Below are 20,847 nucleotides of genomic sequence, written 5' to 3' on the forward strand. Positions count from 1 at the left end.
ATGCAATCCAGTGGGCACTAGTAGGCACAAGGCAGGTGGCGCAGGGTGGGAAAGACACTGGTTCAGTGTCAGTTCGGCCAATAATTAGTTGTGGGTCACCAGGTAAATTTCTAAAAATCTTTATCGATTGAGAGAGAGAGATTGTGCCAGATTTCTAAAGATCCTTTGAATTCTAAAATTCTATGACCGTGAAATCAAGTTGTAGTAGAGACAGAGCTGGACTTGGAATCAGGAGACCTGGATTTGAGCACCGGTTCCACCACATACCAGCTATGTGAACATGCACAAGCCATTTAATCTCTCTAAGCCTCGCACAGATTTACCCCCACAGAGTTCAGAAGGATTAAGAGGGTTATTGCGTGTCAAAGCGCATTATAAACTGTAAAGAACTACCCGAACGTCAAGTATTATTTCATTATGTCCAGTTTTTCTTCTTTTGGTCTAATTAGTCAATCAGAAAAAACGACATAAAGGGAGACAGAACTCATCAATTTAAATTTTAAAACCAGAAAATGACAGTATAATTAATTGTGCGTCATAATCGGTGTATGGAATTTATAGAATAGTTTTATTCCATAAATGCTTACGCTTTATTAATAATGCTGACTAAAGTTACGAATAGGTACTCACTTGTACAGGCCGGTCCTTCCTAAGAAGATGGTGATTGTTCTTGGGATCCCAGATTTTGCGGGGTTAAGACAGTGAACACAGTGTATGAGAATGGTAACAAGTACTTAAAAACTTCCTCGTTCAGCGATCAAATTCGTGTAGCGCCCTCGGGTCCACCGGAGGGGTTGGCAAACTGAGGCCAACGCAGAGGTGAAGTTGTCCTGTTTTTCCAGCGAGCGGGGACAGCCCTGGGATAAACTAAGCCTGCTTGGGCTGAAGACATGTTTTCCCCTGAGCCAGCTAGTGGGACATGTCACCCGGCCAGCCCCTTAATATTCTTATAGCCCTTAGAGCCCTTTATTTTATTTTCTAAAACTGCCCTACGGTTTCTTTCTGGCCTTTTGATTGGAACTCAGGGAACCTGGTTCGTTAGTGCACACTGGCCACATTTTTTTCGATTATTCAGCAGGACTGATAAAGTAGCTCCCTGGAAGAGGTTCAGGGCGCGCACACGCCCCTTGGTTTGTGTTGAGTAATACACGAACTATCTACGCCGCGAAGTGCCTGACACTGTTGTTGCTCAAGACTCCACGCTGCCAGAAAATGGCTAACGAAGCGGCGGGAGAACGGCGGCGCAGCGGACGTTGGTGCGGTTGGACGTGCCTGACCTCCCAGCCCACGCAAGGGGTCGCGCCGCCCAGTGGCCGCGGCCGGCCCGCGAGCGCGCCGGGCGCCGTCCCCAGAGCCAGTCGCACGCGCGCCCGTCATCCGCGGGCTGCGGCTGCAGGTTGCGCTGGGTGGCGGACAGGGCGAGCCAGCGGCTATTGTGCGCAGCGCTGCGCGGCGCCGCCGGCCGCCGAGGCCTGGGTCGAGTTGGCGCTGCTGCCGCCCTGCAGCCCCTCGCGCCTCGGCAGGGGCTGCTCTTCTAAAATGGCTGCCGCTACCGTGCTGTGGCGCCTCGGCGCCTCGAGGTCAGACGGAAGGTAAAGATCAGCTGATCTGCGGTCATCGATCTCAAGTCCGAGCTGAAGCGGCGGAACTTAGACATCACCGAGGGAGACTGTGCTCGTTTCCCGACTCAAGCAGGTGAGGCTCGGGGAGTCCGGGAAGGGGAGTTAGGCCGCACCTCGGAGCCCCCACTTCCGCCGCAGCCCCTGGCCGCCCGCAGCCGCCGGGGCCCGCGGGGCTACGCGGTGGAGAGGCCCCGGGCGGCGCCCGCGCGCGCGAGGAGAGTGAGGACCCTCCCGCGGCGCCCCCGCCCCCGCGAGCCTGGCTGGGCCTGCGAGGGGCCCGCGAGCCGCCCGGGACCGGCCGTCGCAGCCGAGCGCGCCCCTGCCTCCCCCGGGACGTCCCCGCCAGGCTGCGAGGGCTGCCGACCGCCGGCGCGGCCTCCCAAGGGCGATCGTGGAGACCCGGGAGGCGCTCGGTCCCCTGTCTTTAGCGGTGGTGAGCGCGTGCATTTCTTGGCCTCGGAGGGACTGGTTACTTTGGTGACTTCTGCGAAGTTACCGTTTAATTGTGCCCAACCGTTTCCTTCCCATCTTGGGGGGGAATTGGTAGTGGGCGTTGAGGGGTGGGTAAGAGAGAGGGTTTGTTTTCCGCTGGGTTTTCAGTTTTTGCATCAGAGCAGTAATCTGCTTTTTCATCCCTGATTATCTTTCTGGTTTATTTGAGTGAGCGTTGGAATTGTAGTGGAGGAGAAATAAGTTTGCATTCTCGAAATTAGGAAAACTCTTTTTAGTCATTTACTTTCATAGCTAGCAACTTTTCTGCAATTGAGAATATTTAGACTTTTGTTCAGTATGATAATATGTGATATTTAATTATCTCGACTCGGTAGAATTTAAAACGCCCTGTGATTTTGATACCTAATGAGATTTCCCCGTGAAAGTTTCTCTCACTCGTGTAGTTTAATTGCTCTTTTTGAAGTCGGTTTATGAAATGACTGGCAATTCTAATGTCTTGAGGCTTGAGGTTTGCTAATTTTTTTTCGTTTTTATAAAATAAGTTTAGATAGATTGTGTAGCATATTAACTTCTCTTTCTAATGTAGGCTATTGAAGAGGAAGGAGGCGATCCAGATAATATTGAATTAACTGTTTCAACTGATACTCCAAACAAGAAACCAACCAAAGGCAAAGGTTGTTACGAGTTATGAACATATTTTAAAATATATTTTGGTTATATAACTTGCCTCTGCTCTTGTGCCACTTGCCCTGTTTATATAGTGCTACTCTTTGCTATTTCCCTCTGGCACTCTGCCTTCTTGGGTCAAGGAAGAAAAGTTACTGTTGCCAGGCTCTGGGTAACTTGTAGCCCTTAAGATTTGGCTGACGCTGACCTGAAAGAGACCAGTTCTTTATTGCTTCCAAAAAATCACAAAGTCCAGTTTCATAATATTTCTTCCTTCGTAGTGTGAAGACCTGAAGAATAAAATACAGTTTAATACATGTCTACCTTGCCCCACAATTGGCAGAGTATTGATGGAATTCCTTCCAAATCTTTCACCTTGGCTCCTGCTGTTTTTTCTAGTATATTGAAGTTTTATAACTTTTATGTTTAGTATTTTGTTTGACTTGGTGAACTTAATTTCCATTTATACTATTATACATTCTAATTTTCAGTGAAATTCAAAAAGGCCTCACCAATCATACTAACAAGGTAGGGAAAATCCATGATTAATTAGCTTTAAAAAAATTATAGGGATATGTTAAAGATTTTAATTTTATAACTTCTAAACTAGGCCAGAATATATTTCCAGGGTATGGTGATTTAGTGAATAGGGAAAAGTGGTTTCAAATTAACATTTTGACAATGTAAGTGGGGCTTAGATTTTTTAAAAATGTTCTGGTAATTGAAGTCTGACTTGAATAATGAATACATATCTCCCACTCTCCCATAAGGACAGTGGCAGAGGGTGGACATGATGTGGGTATCTGGATCCATGTAGAGTGTGTAATGGACAGCTGCAGAATTTTTAAAAATCTAACTTTCCTTACTGCTTTAAGTATCCAAATACTGCTCTGTCTGCTGTGCACCAGATTGATTGTAACTAGGGTAAAATGATTGAATGGATTAATCCTGAAAAGGCCGGAATATTAACATTTGAGTTTAAGCAATCTGTAGGTATTAGGACCAGGCAGATCTTGATGCCATCTCGCTATTTGAGCCTTCATAGGTTTGCAAGAGTCTCCCTTTTGTGCCAGAGGAAATTGAACAGGGCTAAGGAGTATTTCCTGGGTGGGATGGGAATGACAGCAGTGGAAATGGAATTTAGAGGAATAACAAAGTTATCTTGAAGATCTGTGGCTTTTAATGTAACTCTGACTCAGTGTATCACTTTGAGAGATACATTTCCCTGTGTTGAGAGAAGCTTGTGCTGAGAAGTCTATGCTGACAAACCAGAGGCTATTTCAAAATGAAGCATAGAAATTTTGGAAATAAGTATATCAGGAATTAACCATATTTCTTGTAGTGATTTTGATTCATGTCATTTATTTAGCACGTTGTGATAGTTTAACAGATGCTATGTATTAATCATAGTTCCAGATTATTCAAGCTGATTATCGATTTTAGCATTGAAAGTAAACCTCATCTGATAACGTTCATTCTCACCTATTTTTAATTTCTCTGTGTATCTCTTTTTCAGTTATTAGGAACTTCATTCATCTTACCCTTAGAAATAATTTTAGCAATACAAAATTTGAAGTTTTTTTCTTTATGTACTGTGTGTGTGTGTGTGTGTGTATATATATAAATACAAATATAAGTTTGGATTATTAGGATACTTGAACTTTAATTTTTCCGTAACACTGATATTAAGGTCTTGTCTTTAGTTAGCAGTTGTAACATTCAATTATTTGTCGGTAGCAGACTACTGCTGAGTACTTCATGAGACTCATTCTAGGATATGCACGATAAATAGCTCTTGTCTCCTTAATTCCATTTATCATTGTTCTGAAAATTCTGTGAGTTCAAAGAACATAATGTAAATCCCAAACTAAGAACCTGGTTTGAATTAATGTGCAATTAAAGATGCTTATAAGTAAGATTATTTTAAATTAAGTTTAAAAATAATGCTAAAAAATAAAAATAATAAAAACAAGTGTAAAAATCAAATTTGAATGTGGTCACTTAAAAATAGCAATGAGTTTTAAAATCAAAGATTCAAGAAATATTTTAATGTGATGTCAGTTTTTCAGTCTAATTGCTCAATTACTACATTCTAAATCTTACTTTACTCAACAGTATCTACCTTGAAAATAACTTCATCTTGATCATAACACCTTTCCTTCAGTGGTCTGTTTCCTTTTTTTGTAAAATTGGAATTTTTACTAGATCATCTGTAGGACTCTTTTAGTTCTGAAATTTAATGATTATATATGGTCAGGAGTCAGAAGAAAACTGCTTTCTGTTCAACTAAAATAGATGTCTAGGGAAGGAACTGTAAAGCTCATAGGTGCTCAACCAGTATAAATATTCTTTAGGACAAATTATTAGAAAAGGAAGACAGGGATTACTTAGAGGTAGTCATGTAAACATCAGCGAGATACAGCAACTTGTCGGGAAAATAAATAATTCCTATGATAATCCTAAGGTATCAAGTAAAAGTTAAATGATGTTAAGAAAGCAAGAGAAGCTTAATGGGTCTGGAATAATTTACTTAGGTGAAATATTAAGCTTATTCTCTTATAAATGCAGGGTCACTATTTCTTTAAAAAATTTATGTTAAAATATTTCTGTTTAGTTTAGGGGAAAAGGGATCTGTATTCTTAACTCTATTTTAGAATATTTTAAAAACAAGTTTGTGCTTGTAATAAATGTTGGTAGTGTTATAGTTGGTTCTAATATTGTTTATAAAATGTTTGCATGTGGTTAATATGGCGAAACGGTTAATAAGTTTGTAGCTTATATTGGTTGTCCCTTCTGAGTTTTTTTTTACAACTTTCTTTGCTATGAACTTTTTAATAAGTAACACAGAAGAAAGCTTTACCAGGGAGATTTACTGTCATATTATTTGGGTGTGTGTTAAGAAAGCAGTTAAACAGGTAGAGCTAAGTCCTCATTAACTTGTTTTAGAGATTATAGATTTAAAGTTTCTTTTGCTTTACCTGATGATGGCATATCATATTCTTTTGATTTTCGACCTTTAGAGTCACCTGTAAACTTCAGCAAAAGTTATTTTATGTGGTTAATCCGTGTAGTATTCGGAATGACATATAATGCAGTACTTACTGAAGTCGAAATGTGCAATACGTGCAAGCTCAGTAAAGGTTCAAACCACTACGTGAAATCTGATTTTTTTCCTCCTGTAGAAACAAGTATAATTTGGGGTTGTAGGTTTATCCAAACATCTAATGCCTAATTTTATGTGGAAAATATCTCAGACAGTGTAATTAATTACATGTTTACTGTATAAAGCTTTCTAAAATTTGTGTCTGATAAGGATATAGTAAACCACATAAAATGCATTTAACATAATACGTCATTTTAGTGTACTTTAAGTCTTGCTTTTTTTTTTTTTTTTAACGGCAGTCTATTTGAGTGTTAAGGAAACTAATCGGAACTGTGGCATTGAGAAGGGCTTTGGGGACAGAATTGTCATAGATATTTTTGGATACCCACTGGGTTAGAAACTTTGTGAGGGGAAGGACATAGTCTTTGGTTCACATTAATCTCAGTAATGCCTAGCACACTGCTAGGCATGTAATAGGTACTCAGAAAATATTTGTTGAATGAATACTGAGGGCCATATGATGGCTCTCTGAACTGCTTTTAAAAATACCTCTTTTGGGGCTTATTTTAATTGCCTGTTTCTTTGTTGGAAGCATGTATATCAGAGATTTAATAGTCTGTTATCTTCAGAGTTACCTTTCTCAGTGGCTCTAGTAGCACTTCCTTAGGCAGTGATGGTGTAAAGCATCCTTACTCTTAGAGCACAGAACATGTGGATCATTGCAACATTGTTTTATTCTTTACCACTTTGTTGCTGTGTTAGAAATCCTCGTAACTTTTGCTGGAATATTGTCCAGCCTCAGTTTCACATCACCAAATCAAACCTTTCACCTCTGCCATTAAAACCTGCAGCTTGTTTTCTGCAGTTTATATGGTGGAGTGTATTTATCATCAAAGCACTCATGTGCTTGTTCAGCTGTTTTATTGTGTCAAATGTGGTGTGTGTCAAGGTAGGGAAAATTTTCTACTACTTTAAGACAGTGCGCTTCTCCCAAGTTAGTCCTCTTCTAGGCATTCTGAATTAGGAGCAGAGGGCTTCTGACTATCTCGTCTTTGACGAACTCATGTAAAAAAAGGTACGAATTGTCCAGGAATTAGGGGGAAAAGAAATGTTATTAGTTGGTGGCATCAGAAATGACTTTAATGAAGAGGTTGAACAATGGTTTAGGGTATAGGGGTGGAATTTACTGCTTAATTAATCAACTATGCTTTAGTTCTCACATACATGTCATATAAAAGGGCCTCGAGGAGTTAACTACTCACATCCTGAACTCCACCGCCTGAATTAGTCTTACATGGCAGATCTGGTACCTGGAATAGTAGTTTGCATTATAGCTTTATAATATTGTTTTCCAGATTGTAAAAGAGAAATATGTTAATTAAAGAAATTCGTAATCCAGAAAGGCACTAAGATGAAAATTGCCCGTAATTCCACCACCCTGAATCTATCACATGTGTTATTTGTTGATTTAAGTTGTGTATGTACATGTGCACATACTCAGATTTATGTTTAAGGATTTTTTTTTCCCTTTCAACAGCTAAAATAGGTTCACATCATACATGGTGTTTTGTTAAAGGCAAATAGAATTGAAATCTTATCTAGTCTGGAGAAGCTGAAAACAATAATCTTCCTCGTACTTTCTTTTCATTCTAGCCTCTTTAGTTACTTATGCTCAGTTGTCCTAGCGGTTCTCTATGGTAGAGTCATTTGAGTTCTTAAAAATACAGGTACCAGACTCCTGCCTCCCCAGAGGTTTGGTTTTGGCTGCTCTGTTGGGGGCACAGGCTTCATTATTTTCTACCAGTTCCCCAGGTGATTCTCACGCAGGTAGAGTTAAGAACCACTGACTGCTCTAGACTAGAGCTTGAAGCTTGGCATCATTTTCGTTCCTTTCTTTCTGCCTGTCAGTTTGCAAATTGTTTCATATACTTTACATTTTCCAAAAAACCTTCACATTGCTTATTTGATTCTGACCATGAGGCTTAGGGTCAGCTGCTAGTATTTTCTTTCTATTGATGGGATCGAAAAATAACCCATTAAAAACTGAGTTACGTTTTTACCGCCTTTTAAATTAAAATCTTGTGTGTACACGTGTGAATGTATTTTGTGTGTGTGTGTGTGTCTTTGTTGAGTTTGATTATCTTTAGGTGACAAAGTTAACAGATTTTTAAAAACATGCTTTTGGTATTTTCTGGATTTATTATGAGTGTGAATTCTCTGCCGTAGATTTTAAAAACTATAATTAAATGATCTATTGGACAACTGCGATGTTTAAGACAACATACAAGGTCATTTAGAAAGATTTCATTAGTAAAACATCAATTTAATAGAAGAGATGCTGAAACATTGCATGCAGTTGTATGCAGACAACGCAGAGCATAGTGTGATTATTTTAAGATATTGCACGCGACTGGGGAGAGGTTGTAGCTGGAAACATTCATGTTCAGTTAGGCTTATATTCTGAATCTTCCCCCCCTTCTCAAACAGCAATTTTATGACTTAACATTTTCTACATTTTATAGCTTTGTAAATGTTTCTGGGGAGGAGTTACTCAAGTCACAAAGTTTTTGGGCAAAATTACTTTAAGTCTTCTTATTGAGTGGAGTTTTTTGTTTTGTTTTTTGTTTTGTTTTTTGTTTTGGACGTGTTTCTGAACTTGAGAAGTGAAATTGCAAATCCTTACAAGGACTATTTTGCCTTTGGAGGAGAAAACCAATATATGACCTAGAATCCGTTATTCATAATTCTGAAATACAAAAGTTCTGAAAATTGAAAGTTTTTTCTTAAGTTTATTGGCAAAAGTGAAGCTATTTATGGTCGTGATTTGTTTATAGTCTTGATTTATCTCATTTGGCGTGAATATGCATGTTTCATTGCACATATATTTCTATGATTGATTGAGAGACCCTGTTCCAGAAGCCACTGAGAAATTTAGATTAATAAATGGTGTATATACCGTCATACTTTTCTAAAATATGAAAATTCTGAATTATTCTTAATTCTAAAAATTAAATACTTGTGGACCTGTACACATTTATGTTGCATAAATAAGTGTTTCTAGCGTCAGCTTCCTTTGGTGTATACATTTTTGCTTTGCCATTTTACTTTAGACCCTAAAATCACACAAAGAATATTGCAGTGTTTTTATGTGAAGTTATGTAATTTCAAAAATAGCCATGTGTTACTACTGTGATAGTTTAAAATGTGATGTTAATTTTGCTTCCATTTGTATTTTGTTATTCAGACTATCTTTACTGCTCAGTTTATTTTCTAGTTCTGTTTCTCAAAGCATTAAAGTTAGGCTTCAGGGGCGACTGGCTGGTTCAGTCAGAACATGCGACTCTTGAGCTCAACGTTGTGAGTTTGAGCCCCACGTCGGGTGTAGATGTTGCTTAAAAATAAAATTAAAAAAAAAAAGTTAGGCTTCAGTTACATTAAACTTTAAGTTAGCACCCTCATCCTGGTTGTACCACTTTCCTTTGCACCAACTCACACTTCTGTGGCATGTGCCTGAGTCCTTGAAGGACTGAAGATTAGTTGATTAATTTGCTGTAGGAGTTTTGATAGCACAAAATGGGAGCTGGAAATAGAAATGGGTACTGACTGTACAAAAAAGAGCCAAAGGTGGTGTTGCTTGTTGAAGTTGAAGGGGGATTTGGTTTTTCTTTTATTTCTCATCTGTGGCATGTAAGTTAGGAGGAATCCATCCAGGTACTCTAGCATCGTTGAAGTTGGGAGTTTACAGTCTTTACTGAGAGATGGGGCTGCACGTGCTCCTGGTTTGTCATGTCACCTCTTCTTGTCCCGGTGAGGGCTGAAGAGAAACCCAGACCTTGTTCTATCCAACGGAGGGCCTTAACTCCATTATCAGTCAGGAAATCTATCTGCTTGTTATGTGACGTTGTACTAGGCTCTGGGCTAGATGATGATCGTCGGAGCTTTTTAAAATGCGGGTTGTATTTTGTGTGGAGGAAGGATGATACTTTTTTCATAGGGAAGAAATTACAATATAGTTTGTGATTCAACATGTGTAAAGTAAGCCCAAAGTTATAAATTATGAAAACAATCAAAAGCTAGAGTGTAAAATTTCAGGGGTTTTTTGTTTGTTTGTTTTTGGAATGATCAAAGACATCTTTATAAAGATTGTTCATGACTTCATTCTAAATAGACAGAATACAAAATGGTGTCAGCTCATTCCTGAGACACCAACCAGAATTTTCTTATACGGTCTCAAAATTTAAGAATCAGTTTCCGAAGAGGGTGAAATTTCAGTTTTCCTAAACACTATGTACCTATCAACTTAATATTAGTTTCATCACTGTGTGTTTGAAAATCTTGTCCTCATGGTTTTTATGTTTACAAGCTGATACATTAAATGTCCAGTGCTTTCGTGTGGTACGGCTGTTCAAAACAGTAAGGCATAGCAAAGTTGGGCCTTTTTCTCTCTTCTGCCTCTTGTGGCCTGTTTGTCATGGGGCAGGTTGCATAATCTTGAAGGCTTACGTTTAAACATTTTATAGGTGTGACTTTTAGAGCCTCTGTTTACATTAAAAGAGATAGCCAGTTAACAACTGGCACATTGTAGCCACTCACAGATCTAATGGCTTTGTGGGGTTTGAGAGCGGGGAATAGGCCTGGGTTTAAATTGAAACACTGCCAGGACACCTGGGTGGCTTAGTCTGTTAAGTGTCTGCCTTCAGCTCAGGTCGTGATCCCAGGGTCCTAGTCCCGAATTGGGCTCCTTGCCCAGAGGGAAGCCTGCTCCCTCTGCTTGCCACTCCCCCTGCTGGTGCGCGCGCTCGCTGCTTTTTTGCTCTGACAAACAAACAAACAAACAAATAAATAAATAAATAAATAAATAACTTTAAAAAAAAATGAAGCACTGCCTTCACTAGCTTTGTAATCTGATTAACTTTTGAGCAACAGTTTCCTTTTTGTAGAATGGGGATAATAAGTTTCAGAGTAGTTAGGAGGATAAACTAAATAAATACTTTACTGTATATAAAACATTTATAATAGTGCCTGGACCATGGAGGCCACTTAAGCAGTGATAGTGACTGCCAGTGTTGTTCTTGTGGCCGTGGTGCAATTTGGTTTTCCTTTAAGGAAACGAAAGCAAGTGAAATTCACCACAGAGTATGCCAAGTATATGTAGTTTGTCATTTTGCTGAAGGCTGCCATTTCAAAGATAATATCTTTAAACTGAGTTAATGAACCACGCCTTACTAGGGTAGTGTCTTTTAAGTAGGTCATAGTAGGATGTAGTGGAAAGAACTTCAGACTGGAAATGAGAAGCCTTGGCTTCCAGTTCTGACAATGCCATTTACTAGCTTTGGGCAAGCTACTTAACCTCTCAGGCTCATTTTCTCTTTCCTGAGATTGTGATTACCTGCCCCAAGTACTATTGGGTGCTTGGGAAAATCAATTGAACTTTTTTTTTTTTTAAGTGCTTGCGAATTGTAAAGCAAGTTTACAATTGTAAGGAGTAAATACTGTTTGCAAATGTTCTGAAGGAGTTCCCCCCAAAACTCTACTCTGTAGATTACTTGGTGTGTTTTGGGTCTTACATTTTTAAAAAGCTTATTTCTCCCAAAAAGAAGCATCTGTAATGTTTTATACCATGGAACTTCCTTTAAATGTGATGGAAGAATTTAGTGAGTTATCTGATACTGTTTTCAGGGAAGGAACATCTTCACTTGTTTTTTAATGTAGTAATTAACGCTTTCTGACCAGCAGACTTTGTTAATTGTCCTTGTAGTAACTTTCTGTTTTTCCTAAAATACACACACCAATATTCTAAATAGGAAACGAATGCCACCCAAGATCCACACTTTCTTTTTTGATTGACAAAAGCCCTTAAGAGACAGGGACAGGCCCTCTCTCCAACCCTCTTTTACCTCAGTGGGTTAAAAAAAATCTCTACTCTTAGTCTGGATCTTGTTTTTCACATACCTGGAAGGATCAGAATCTTGTTTTTTATCACTCCTTCAAGGAAAGAGTTTCAAATTGGGAATACATGTAAGATAGAGGCTGTTGAGACTAGGGAAAGGGAGATACACTGATTTTTTTTTTTTTTACAGCCATCTTAAACCTAAACTGTCAATCGTGAGAGTCACGAAAGCTTGAGATAGGTACATGGCAGTCCCTGTTTTAGACAAAGAACTCAGGAAAGAACATCCATTCACTTTTCAAAAATAAAAGAATTAAAAAGAACTAAATAGTAAAGTCTCAGCAGCTGTGTTTTTTACAGCATTTCTGATTCATAGTTTATTCAGTAGGTTTTTGTGAAGTAGCCTGAAAACATAAACTTTTAGCAATGGCTCTGTGGAAAATATATATTTCTTTAACCGTGGAAAGCATTTTAAAAGTCCCGACCACTGATTTGTAAAGTTTGAGGATGCGAGTTGGGCGGGGGAGGCCTGTAGTCTATCTGAAGGCTATTAATAGTTTTCAGTCTGAAGTAATTTCTCCTTGCCTTAAATCAGTTAAATCAGTCATTTTGTTAAGTGCCCAGTGCCATTTATATTTAGGCCTTTGGAATAATACAAAAGAAGCATAAAAGCAGTCATTTGTACTTAAGGAATTTTCTAAATGGGGAAGCAAGATGTATTTGAGGGGACAAGCCAGTATATAATCACCTGATGGACTGTAAGGTGTAGATTAAAGCTTGAGAATTTTATTTCAGAGAAAGCTTGTTGAAGAGTAGCACTTAGGGACGGCTTTGTGGGGGACATGAGTCTTGAACTTAGCTCTCGGACGTCTGGTGATAGAATACCATTGAAAGGTGCTGCTACTTCTGGGAGAATTGAAGATAAGAGAATTTGAGTGGCATAAAGAAAAATGTATTAGAGATGTCAGATCAGTTAAGATGATGGGTTCCTATTAGGATATTTGTGCAGTTTATTTTAGTGAAGCAGCATGATGTTCTTAATAAAGATTTTTTGTTTGGGACAGCTATGAGCAGGTGATTTACAAGCAGTTCGTATTAGTTTTGTCAGATGATTTGGGAGTAGAGAGTGATCGATGCCGTGGGGTAAACTCTTCTGAATGTTTTTTACTCTTAAAGTAATAAAATACTGGTTGTTAGCCCATTTTCCTTCTTTCGCAGGTAAAAAACAGGAAGCAGATGAGTTGAGTGGAGATGCTTCTGTGGAAGATGATGCTTTTGTCAAGGTAAAGTGTTAATTACTCAGGTTAAGACGTTTATTTTGCATGATGAATTCATGCATTTTACTTGAAAATAGATACTAAAGTGTAGAGGTAAAATTAAGATAGAGACTTACTGTGGTATTGTCAATCTCATCATAGTTGAGAAATACAATAAATGACTTTGTCTTTAGTTAAATGAGACATAGAGCAAAAAATAACATTTGTCCAGGCCTTGAAGTAGAAATCAGACCGTAGGGGCCAGAGGAACAGCTATAAGATAAATGATATGTTAGTTCCTGGACGAGGTACCGCAGTGAGGGTACTGATAGTTTATTCTTCATCTGCCCATTGCATTTAGCTTTTGTATAAAATATACAGAACTTAGATTAATATAGTCCTTAAAATGGAGCGAGAAGATTGCTGATGTGTTGCTACTTACTAAAGAACAAATTAAGAAATTTGTTTTGCCCTTTAAAGATAAATTTAAGCCAGGTCTTTTTTGGCTAAAAATGAATGTATTTCGGAGCTGACCAGCCAGAAAAATAATGTGTACAGTTTTAACTGCAGTTGTGGCAGTTCTAGAAGTTATTTTTAATCACAGGATTTTTGGTTTTTGGTTTTTTTACTGATTGATCTGCTACTTGCTTGCTGATCATTACGTCTTAAGTAGCGTGGCATTTGCAGGAATTATTTAACCAGCACAGTTCCTCCTAAATTATGTACATTTATACCCCATATATTCCGTTTTCTGTGTACAGTTAGTCCATATGGTCATCACATCTCTGGCTGTCTGTGTGCTCGACTGTGAAGTCAGCTCATGTCCATTCACCCGGCCATCTCTCCTGCTGCTTAACTCTCTACTCTCCCCACGTTACACGCACACACAGAGCACAGAGTGTACCACACGTCCCACACTTTGCACCTTGTACTCTGAGGGTACATACGCACAGAGAGAAAGAAACGTTGTGGTTGACGATTTACCCTTGAAATCAGATAATTTTAGGAAATACTTGTCTAGGGGACCATTAAAATTGATGATTGTATTCCTGCAATCAGCTTTTGTTTGAGCCTTTCGGAACTCTCCAGTCTCTGTATTCTGTTATCCTTGTGATGTATCTCCCTTTAGGTTTGTTCCTTTGCTCTTATTTTCTCCAGGTGTCTTCACTAGTGAGTGTATGATTAAGCAAAAATTATCCATAAGCTGGAAAAACATTGTGACTTAGTAAAAAAAAAATTTTAATCTTCAAATGTCTAACTTTTAGTTCTTCAGTTCATAAAGATCTGACATTCATTTGAAATGTTAGGAGGAGATACATGCTTCTATTTAGCATACTAGTATTGTCTCTTATATGTGCTGCAAAGGGTACCTTTGTGTTAGTATTAAATGAACCTGGTCATAATGTCTAGACGAACAAAAGACTTTTTAAAAAAAAATCCGATTTAAGTAAATCTTCAGTTTCTTCTTTCTACTTCCTTTTTCACTTTGGAAGTACTGGCATATGTGGTGTACTTGATAGAAATTAAGTGAATATACTTATCTCTCAGAATTGGTAATTTTGGAATTTATACAGTAGTGGTGAGTAAATATCACCTATTGCCTAGATGTGAATAGTATAGTAATTACTTTCATTTATAGGTGAGGAGAATGGTCAGAGTTGGCACCTCAGAGTAGATAAAGTTCCCTCAGTGATTTCCCTTGGTTGCTTTCTTTCTTTCTTTCTTTCTTTTTTTTTCTTTCTTTCTTCCTTCCTTCCTTCCTTCCTTCCTTCCTTCCTTCCTTCCTTTCTTCTTTCTTTCTTTTTTTCTTTTCTTTTCTTTCTTTCTTTCTTTCTTTCTTTCTTTCTTTCTTTCTTTCTTTCTTTCTTTCTTTCTTTCTTTCTTTCTTTCTTTCTTTCTCATTTACTACTGTTACACAGTCCCCTACTCCATTTTCAACCTTCACTGTTCCTTTATTCATATGTGGTGAGGTTGGTTAGACCTCCTGTCCCAGAGACGCCCTGCTCCCAAGCACTCCACATTCCAGTACAATCCTATTCCTTTTCTTTGCCCACCTCCCCAGAAATTTCTATTTCCTCACTGCAGTTCAGCTCGGAATGATTAATAGTCATGCCCCTGCCCTTTTCCCCTTTTAACCCAGAAACCTTTTCTTATATCTGTTATATTTACCAAAAGAATAGGGAAAGGGGAAGAGTCTCTTGTTCATTGTTTTCAACCCCCTTTTTTTTTTTTGCAGTTAAAGGGGAAACTAACCAGATTGCTGCTTTTCTTTGTTTCTACTGAAGTACTGTGTATCCATAAACTTTGAAGGGCAAACAGAATTCCTTCACTGAGATAGTCCCAACCTGTGTTCCCCTGCTTAACTGGGACTGTGGCAGAGTGATAGATTTCAAAACAAATGTATTTAATTGTTTGCGTTTTTTCAAGAACAGAACGTAACAGTTGGGGTGCCTTATTATTACTTAGAAATAAACTTTGTTATAATATGTAAGACTTGCAGAGTCTTTCAAGTTAAATCAAACTATGGCACATGGAGAAATCAAGTCATTTCTGTGAAGCCTTATCTTCTAGGACAGCTTCTGGGATGTGACTTGGTATATATTAAATAACTAGAACTTGAGAGCATCTCTAGTCGCAGTCCAGTTAGTACGTATCTTAGTGTGAGAGATTTGGGAACTTAGACTCATGGTTCAATGACTTTGGGATTTGACTCCCTCTATTTTTAAAGACACAGTTAATATGTAAGGTCAAATGATTGAACCTTGACTTTGTGAATCACGTCAAAATGTCGTAAAATTTAAAACATGTAGACATGTAAATTACCAAAAACGTTTGGTGGATAGCCTACACTACTTTGCCTCTAGTTGTACCAAATTTTCTTACCATTAAAAGGACTGTGAATTGGAGAATCAAGAGGCACATGAACAAGATGGAAATGACGAACTAAAGGACTCTGAAGAATTTGGTGACAATGAAGAAGAAAATGTACATTCCAAGGAGTTACTTTCTGCAGAAGAGAACAAGAGAACTCATGAATTAATAGAGGCAGAAGCAATAGAAGACATAGAAAAAGAGGACATCGAAAGTCAGGTCTTTAGACAGTTTTTTAAAAATGTGACACATAAATTAAGTAATAAATAATAAGTATTTTTTCTAGTTCAATGTGGAAGTCTCAGAATTTTCAGAAAATAGTATTTTTGAATATATTTATAAATCACCTGGAATCCTACTAGCTTTTAAATTTTGGCTTATCTTCCACATTTGTATATATTTGTACATAGTAGTTATCATGCCTTTAGTTGCTATTTGTTCTATATAATGTTTTCATATAACATACCATGATAACTTCATAATGCGTGTGTTATACTGTAATTTACTAGACGATTGCTATGTGGGGAATAGCCACTCCTTTGATTTGGGAAGGAAGTTGTTCTCTACTCCACTATGGATGGATGAGTGTATCAGTTCACTCTGATCTTGCCAGCAGTACTGGATGGTAGCTTTTTATCTGTTGCTACTTTAGTAGATCTGAAAGATTAACTTGCGTTTCTTTGGCTATTATCAAGGGTGGGGAATTACTTTGGAAAGTTTAATTTGAAGACATATAATTTAAAAAATACTTTTTTTGATTGAAAGAGACCATTTGTCCTGCTTTGAAATACGTTAGTGTGTCTTAAGAAAACCAGTGGATTAGGGAATCAGTACTGTTAGTGTTCATACTTAGAATACTTCCATTCTACCTAGTGTAATAAATGAAGGGCTCAAGAGAGTTTTCTAATTCTCTTTGTTGTTGACATAAAAAATATAGTCTGCATTATTAAGCATTGATTTAGTACCCACGGTATCATAGACACTGTGCAGAACACAAGGCAAGTGATAATTGGGTAGAGCATAAAAGCATTCTCATGTTACCCGGATATTTTGTAAAGCAAAGCTATTGTATACCCTTTTACTTAGGAAATTGAAGCTCAAGAAGGTGAAGATGATACCTTTCTAACAGCCCAAGTAAGTTTATATTTAGTCCTATGAATATGATATTGTGGGTGGAAGGGCTTGGAAAAGGAATCTTATTTTTACTTCAAAATCCTCTAATTCTTAAAACTGCCTTAAACTTAATACTGAATTATTTATGTGGTACATATGAAATACTTAAAATTGGCAGCTGAAATATCTGTTGCCACAAAGATAATCGGAAGATATTATAACAAGGTTCCTACCATTTTCAGAAGAAAAATAAGAATAGTCCATCCTTTCTATTAAGAAAAAAACCAAACCAACCTCTGGTTACCAGGCTTTTGAGAAGTCTACATTCTCCTTTTTTTTTTTTTTTCCTGTCACTTCGTTATGAAGTAAATCATTGAAAAGTACTAATATCCTTTTCAAAGCTTTATTTAAGATTTTGCTAATTTAACACACCTAGGATGGGCATAGTGTAAAAATGATAAAAATTCTGTTCTAGAGATTTACTCGTGTGTGTGTGTGTGTGTGTGTGTGTGTATAGAAAATGAGTGCCCTTCTATTGCGTGTTGTGTTTTTTTGGTATATACGATTTATATAATGTACATTTTAGAGCATGGTTTACAGGGGCTATAAATACATTTATATAGCTCAGTTGCTACAATGTTTTCTTTTTTAACTTATCCTTTGTTTCTCCCCCCCCCCCCATATACTCAAGAAGCCTTGTTCATGTATCTTCTTTAAATAGTATGTTTTGAAGTAGAGAGAGAAGTTACCTCTGCTTCCCAGATTTAGAAAAAATAGTGATCAGGTCTGTTATTTCCTGAGTTAATATTTGCTGGAAGAGTACGTAGTGGGGCTCATATTTATGCACTGCTTAGCTGATTGCCTCTGGTCACGCACGCCTTCTTTCCTGCAGCTTTCTTGCCTTTGAAATGATGGTGAGCCACAAATGGTGAGGTTGTATCTTGGCTCTCTGCATTTATTGCAGTGGGGGGAGAAACTGCATTTCTGGGAGATAATGTGTCTGATAATTTAGAATATTCAGGAAGGAAATGTTAGAACTGTGAAAGTCTGTAGACTTGTTCCCTGTGCTGGCTACAAAATAAGTTCATTTCTGAGTGATGAAGATTATGAGAGGAAAGTTAACTTTCACATTTTTTACATTACTGATTTGCAAAAAGGTAGAGTTGAGCTCTTCATAGTCTGTAGCGGCGAGCTTGTTAATTTCCACTAAGGGCTGCTCCGGAAGTTGTGCAGGCTGTAAGTCGTGTAAAGGCACCAATCGTATCTAAGTGTCCCCATTCACATAATAAATTGTATATTTATTATAAAAATTTAACAGATGGAGGTAAAGTATCTTAAGGAATGGATGCCTTTTGCCATCCTTATTTTTATGGCCTGGAGATGGCCTCGCTCCCCTTCTATTCTGATAATGAAAGAACAGTTATTTATTTCTCATCAGGGGGCAGTATTGCCTTATTGTATCAAAAGATAGGGAGGTTACATCTTCAGAGAAGTTTTCTTTAAGTAAATGGCCTTTTTTCTCCTTCTAAATAACGTAGAATGGAACATCTAGCAACATATGTCAATGTATCTACCTTTCATCATGTTCTAATGAACATGCTTAGTGAATATATTGTCTTACTATGGGCATTAGGTTTAGCTGTTACAGCTCGCCCAACTTTAGCTGTTACAGCTCATGGACAGTCTTGTTTCATTTATAGCTCCATTCACTTTTCCCTTTCTGCATTATTGAAACGAATCCTGGACATCATATTTTGCTTTAAAAATTTCATTAGGTATCTCTAAAAAAGAATGGTTTTATTTGATTTTTAGTATCACTAAATATACAATTTGTACTGAAATGATCAATTGTGTATAGTTTTTGTTTTTTGTTTTTACAGGTTTTGTTTGAATCCAGATACAAATAAGATGTACCCATTGTGGTTGATTGAAATGTTTATTACGTCTCTTAAAAGATGTATAGGTTTTCCCTTCACTATTTTATTTGTTGAAGAAATTGAGTTGTGTATTCTGTAGAGCAAGGGGGGTTGGCAAAGCTTTTTTTAATGGGACTAGGTAGAAAATGTCTTAGCTGTTGTGGGCCATATGATCTATGTTACAGCTATTCACCTCTGCCAGTGCTGTGTAAAAGCAGCCATAGACAGTGGGTAAATGAATGGATATGGCTGTTTCTGTAAAAATATTTACAAAAAGAGGCATCTAGCATAGTTTGCCAATCCCTGCTTGTAGGGTTTCCAGAGTCAAGATTTTGCTGATCACATTTCTGTGGGGTCATTCAACATGATTCTTTGTTTACTGTATTCTCTATAAATTGGTAAGTTGGCTATGGGATCTAGAGGCTTGCTGTCCAGTTCAGGGCACCTCACCCCCACCCCAACACACCCAACTACTTCATAGATAGTGTTGTGTTCTTCCATTTGGCCCCACATAATGTCTGCTTATATCTTCTTGATGATGGTACCAGTCGTTGATGAGCCATACCCTTGGATCAAAGTAGTGATATTCCAATTCTACCATTTCTTCCTTATTTATTAGCTGGAGTGATCCTAGAAATAGAAATATCTCATACTGTTTGATTACTCGGTGGTACCATTTACAAAGGAAAGCCAGCGCATGTATTTATGCCTGATGCTTTTCCTTTTCTTTACCAGTTTCTGGAATAATGAGCCGTTCATTACCATCTTTAACAGTGATGAACGAGTTTTTTATTTTTCATTTTTTTCCCTTTAGTTTCATTTTGAATTCATGGATTTAAATATATTTAATGTATTTAAGTTCATTGTAGTTATCATTGTTCAGTGTTCAAATTGCCCCACCTGCAGCTTGTGAGAGCCTCTTCATTTCAACATGATCCTGGTAGTCTTTGATTGCTTTCTGGTATGTAATGATGTTCCTTTTTCTTCTCTAGACCTAGTTAGCCGTTGTTTCCTTTTAGTGGTAAGTGGTTCTCAAGAACCTAGTCTTGGTGGTAGGGGTGTTCATTGCTACTGGGTTTTCATGTTTTCTAGGTCTTTTCTTTCAATGTACAGTGCTAGTGAATGTGTGTGGTTTTTTGGTTTGTTTTTGCTTTTAAGTTAATAGATTTTGAGGTGAAGGGATCTAAGTTAATCATTTTCTTTGTCTTACAGTATATATACAACAGTCTTAGAAACTTAATACCAATACCACAACCAAAAAGATTACTGAAAATAATTTAAGATTTTTTTCCCATTTTATCTGTCCTAAAGATGTACCCTTCTAAGGAATGAACAATTACTGCATATTAGACTAGTTCTGCTCTTTATGGTTATATCACCAACTCATACATACTTAGGTTGACTTGTTTCATTTTATTTTCAATAATTAAGGTATTGCTTTAAAAGAATTGAATCTGTAACTTTTTGTGAGTATATAATTCAAAATAGCTAGAAAATTTAATCTGATTTTATAATTATTTACAATATTTACATGGTTTCAAAATCAAAGCTATGAGGAAAAATGCATTAAAAAAAGTCCTCTTCACTCAAGCCAGTTTTCAGGCTTACTTGGATTTTAAATATTTGGCCCTATACTACAGAATTTGGTTCAAATTCTGCTTCTATTAGTTACCTATGATATTATGACTTTGGGCAGATTCTCTTAGTTTCTGTGTCTAAAATGAACATTGTAATTCCTACCTGCTGGATTGATGGTTAGGATTGATCATAGATCCTGGCACTTAGTACATGTGCGGTCTGGTTATCTGTGATATTGTTTTATTAGCTTGAAGATACCCGGTACGGAGAATTTGGGGGATATTTTTCTAAAAAATGTTTATGTTTGCTAGTGCTTTAATTCTTAAAAATTTCCTCTAATCTCAGTCTCTTCACTCTTCTGTGATCACACCATGTATAT

At 37.5% G+C, this 20,847-nt stretch overlaps 1 protein-coding gene across 10 annotated transcripts in view; it reads left to right on the forward strand.

The window, feature by feature from the left end:
* Positions 1-20,847, forward strand: part of SLTM (SAFB like transcription modulator) — a 44,448-nt gene that overhangs the window by 739 nt on the left and 22,862 nt on the right. For 4 of the 10 annotated variants that reach the window (XM_040620583.1, XM_040620579.1, XM_040620581.1 and 1 more), the window contains exons 2-5: positions 2,662-2,749; positions 12,932-13,017; positions 15,883-16,080; positions 16,948-16,995. In XM_040620583.1, the coding sequence (XP_040476517.1) occupies positions 2,662-2,749; positions 12,932-13,017; positions 15,883-16,080; positions 16,948-16,995 (420 nt within the window). The remainder of the gene's footprint in view (positions 1-2,661; positions 2,750-12,931; positions 13,018-15,882; positions 16,081-16,947; positions 16,996-20,847) is intronic. The other 6 variants (XM_040620580.1, XM_040620582.1, XM_040620584.1 and 3 more) reach the window with 3 other exon arrangements.

The sequence above is a fragment of the Ursus maritimus genome, unplaced genomic scaffold, assembly GCF_017311325.1.
Source record: "Ursus maritimus isolate PB19 unplaced genomic scaffold, ASM1731132v1 scaffold_35, whole genome shotgun sequence".
Classification (NCBI taxonomy): domain Eukaryota; kingdom Metazoa; phylum Chordata; class Mammalia; order Carnivora; family Ursidae; genus Ursus; species Ursus maritimus.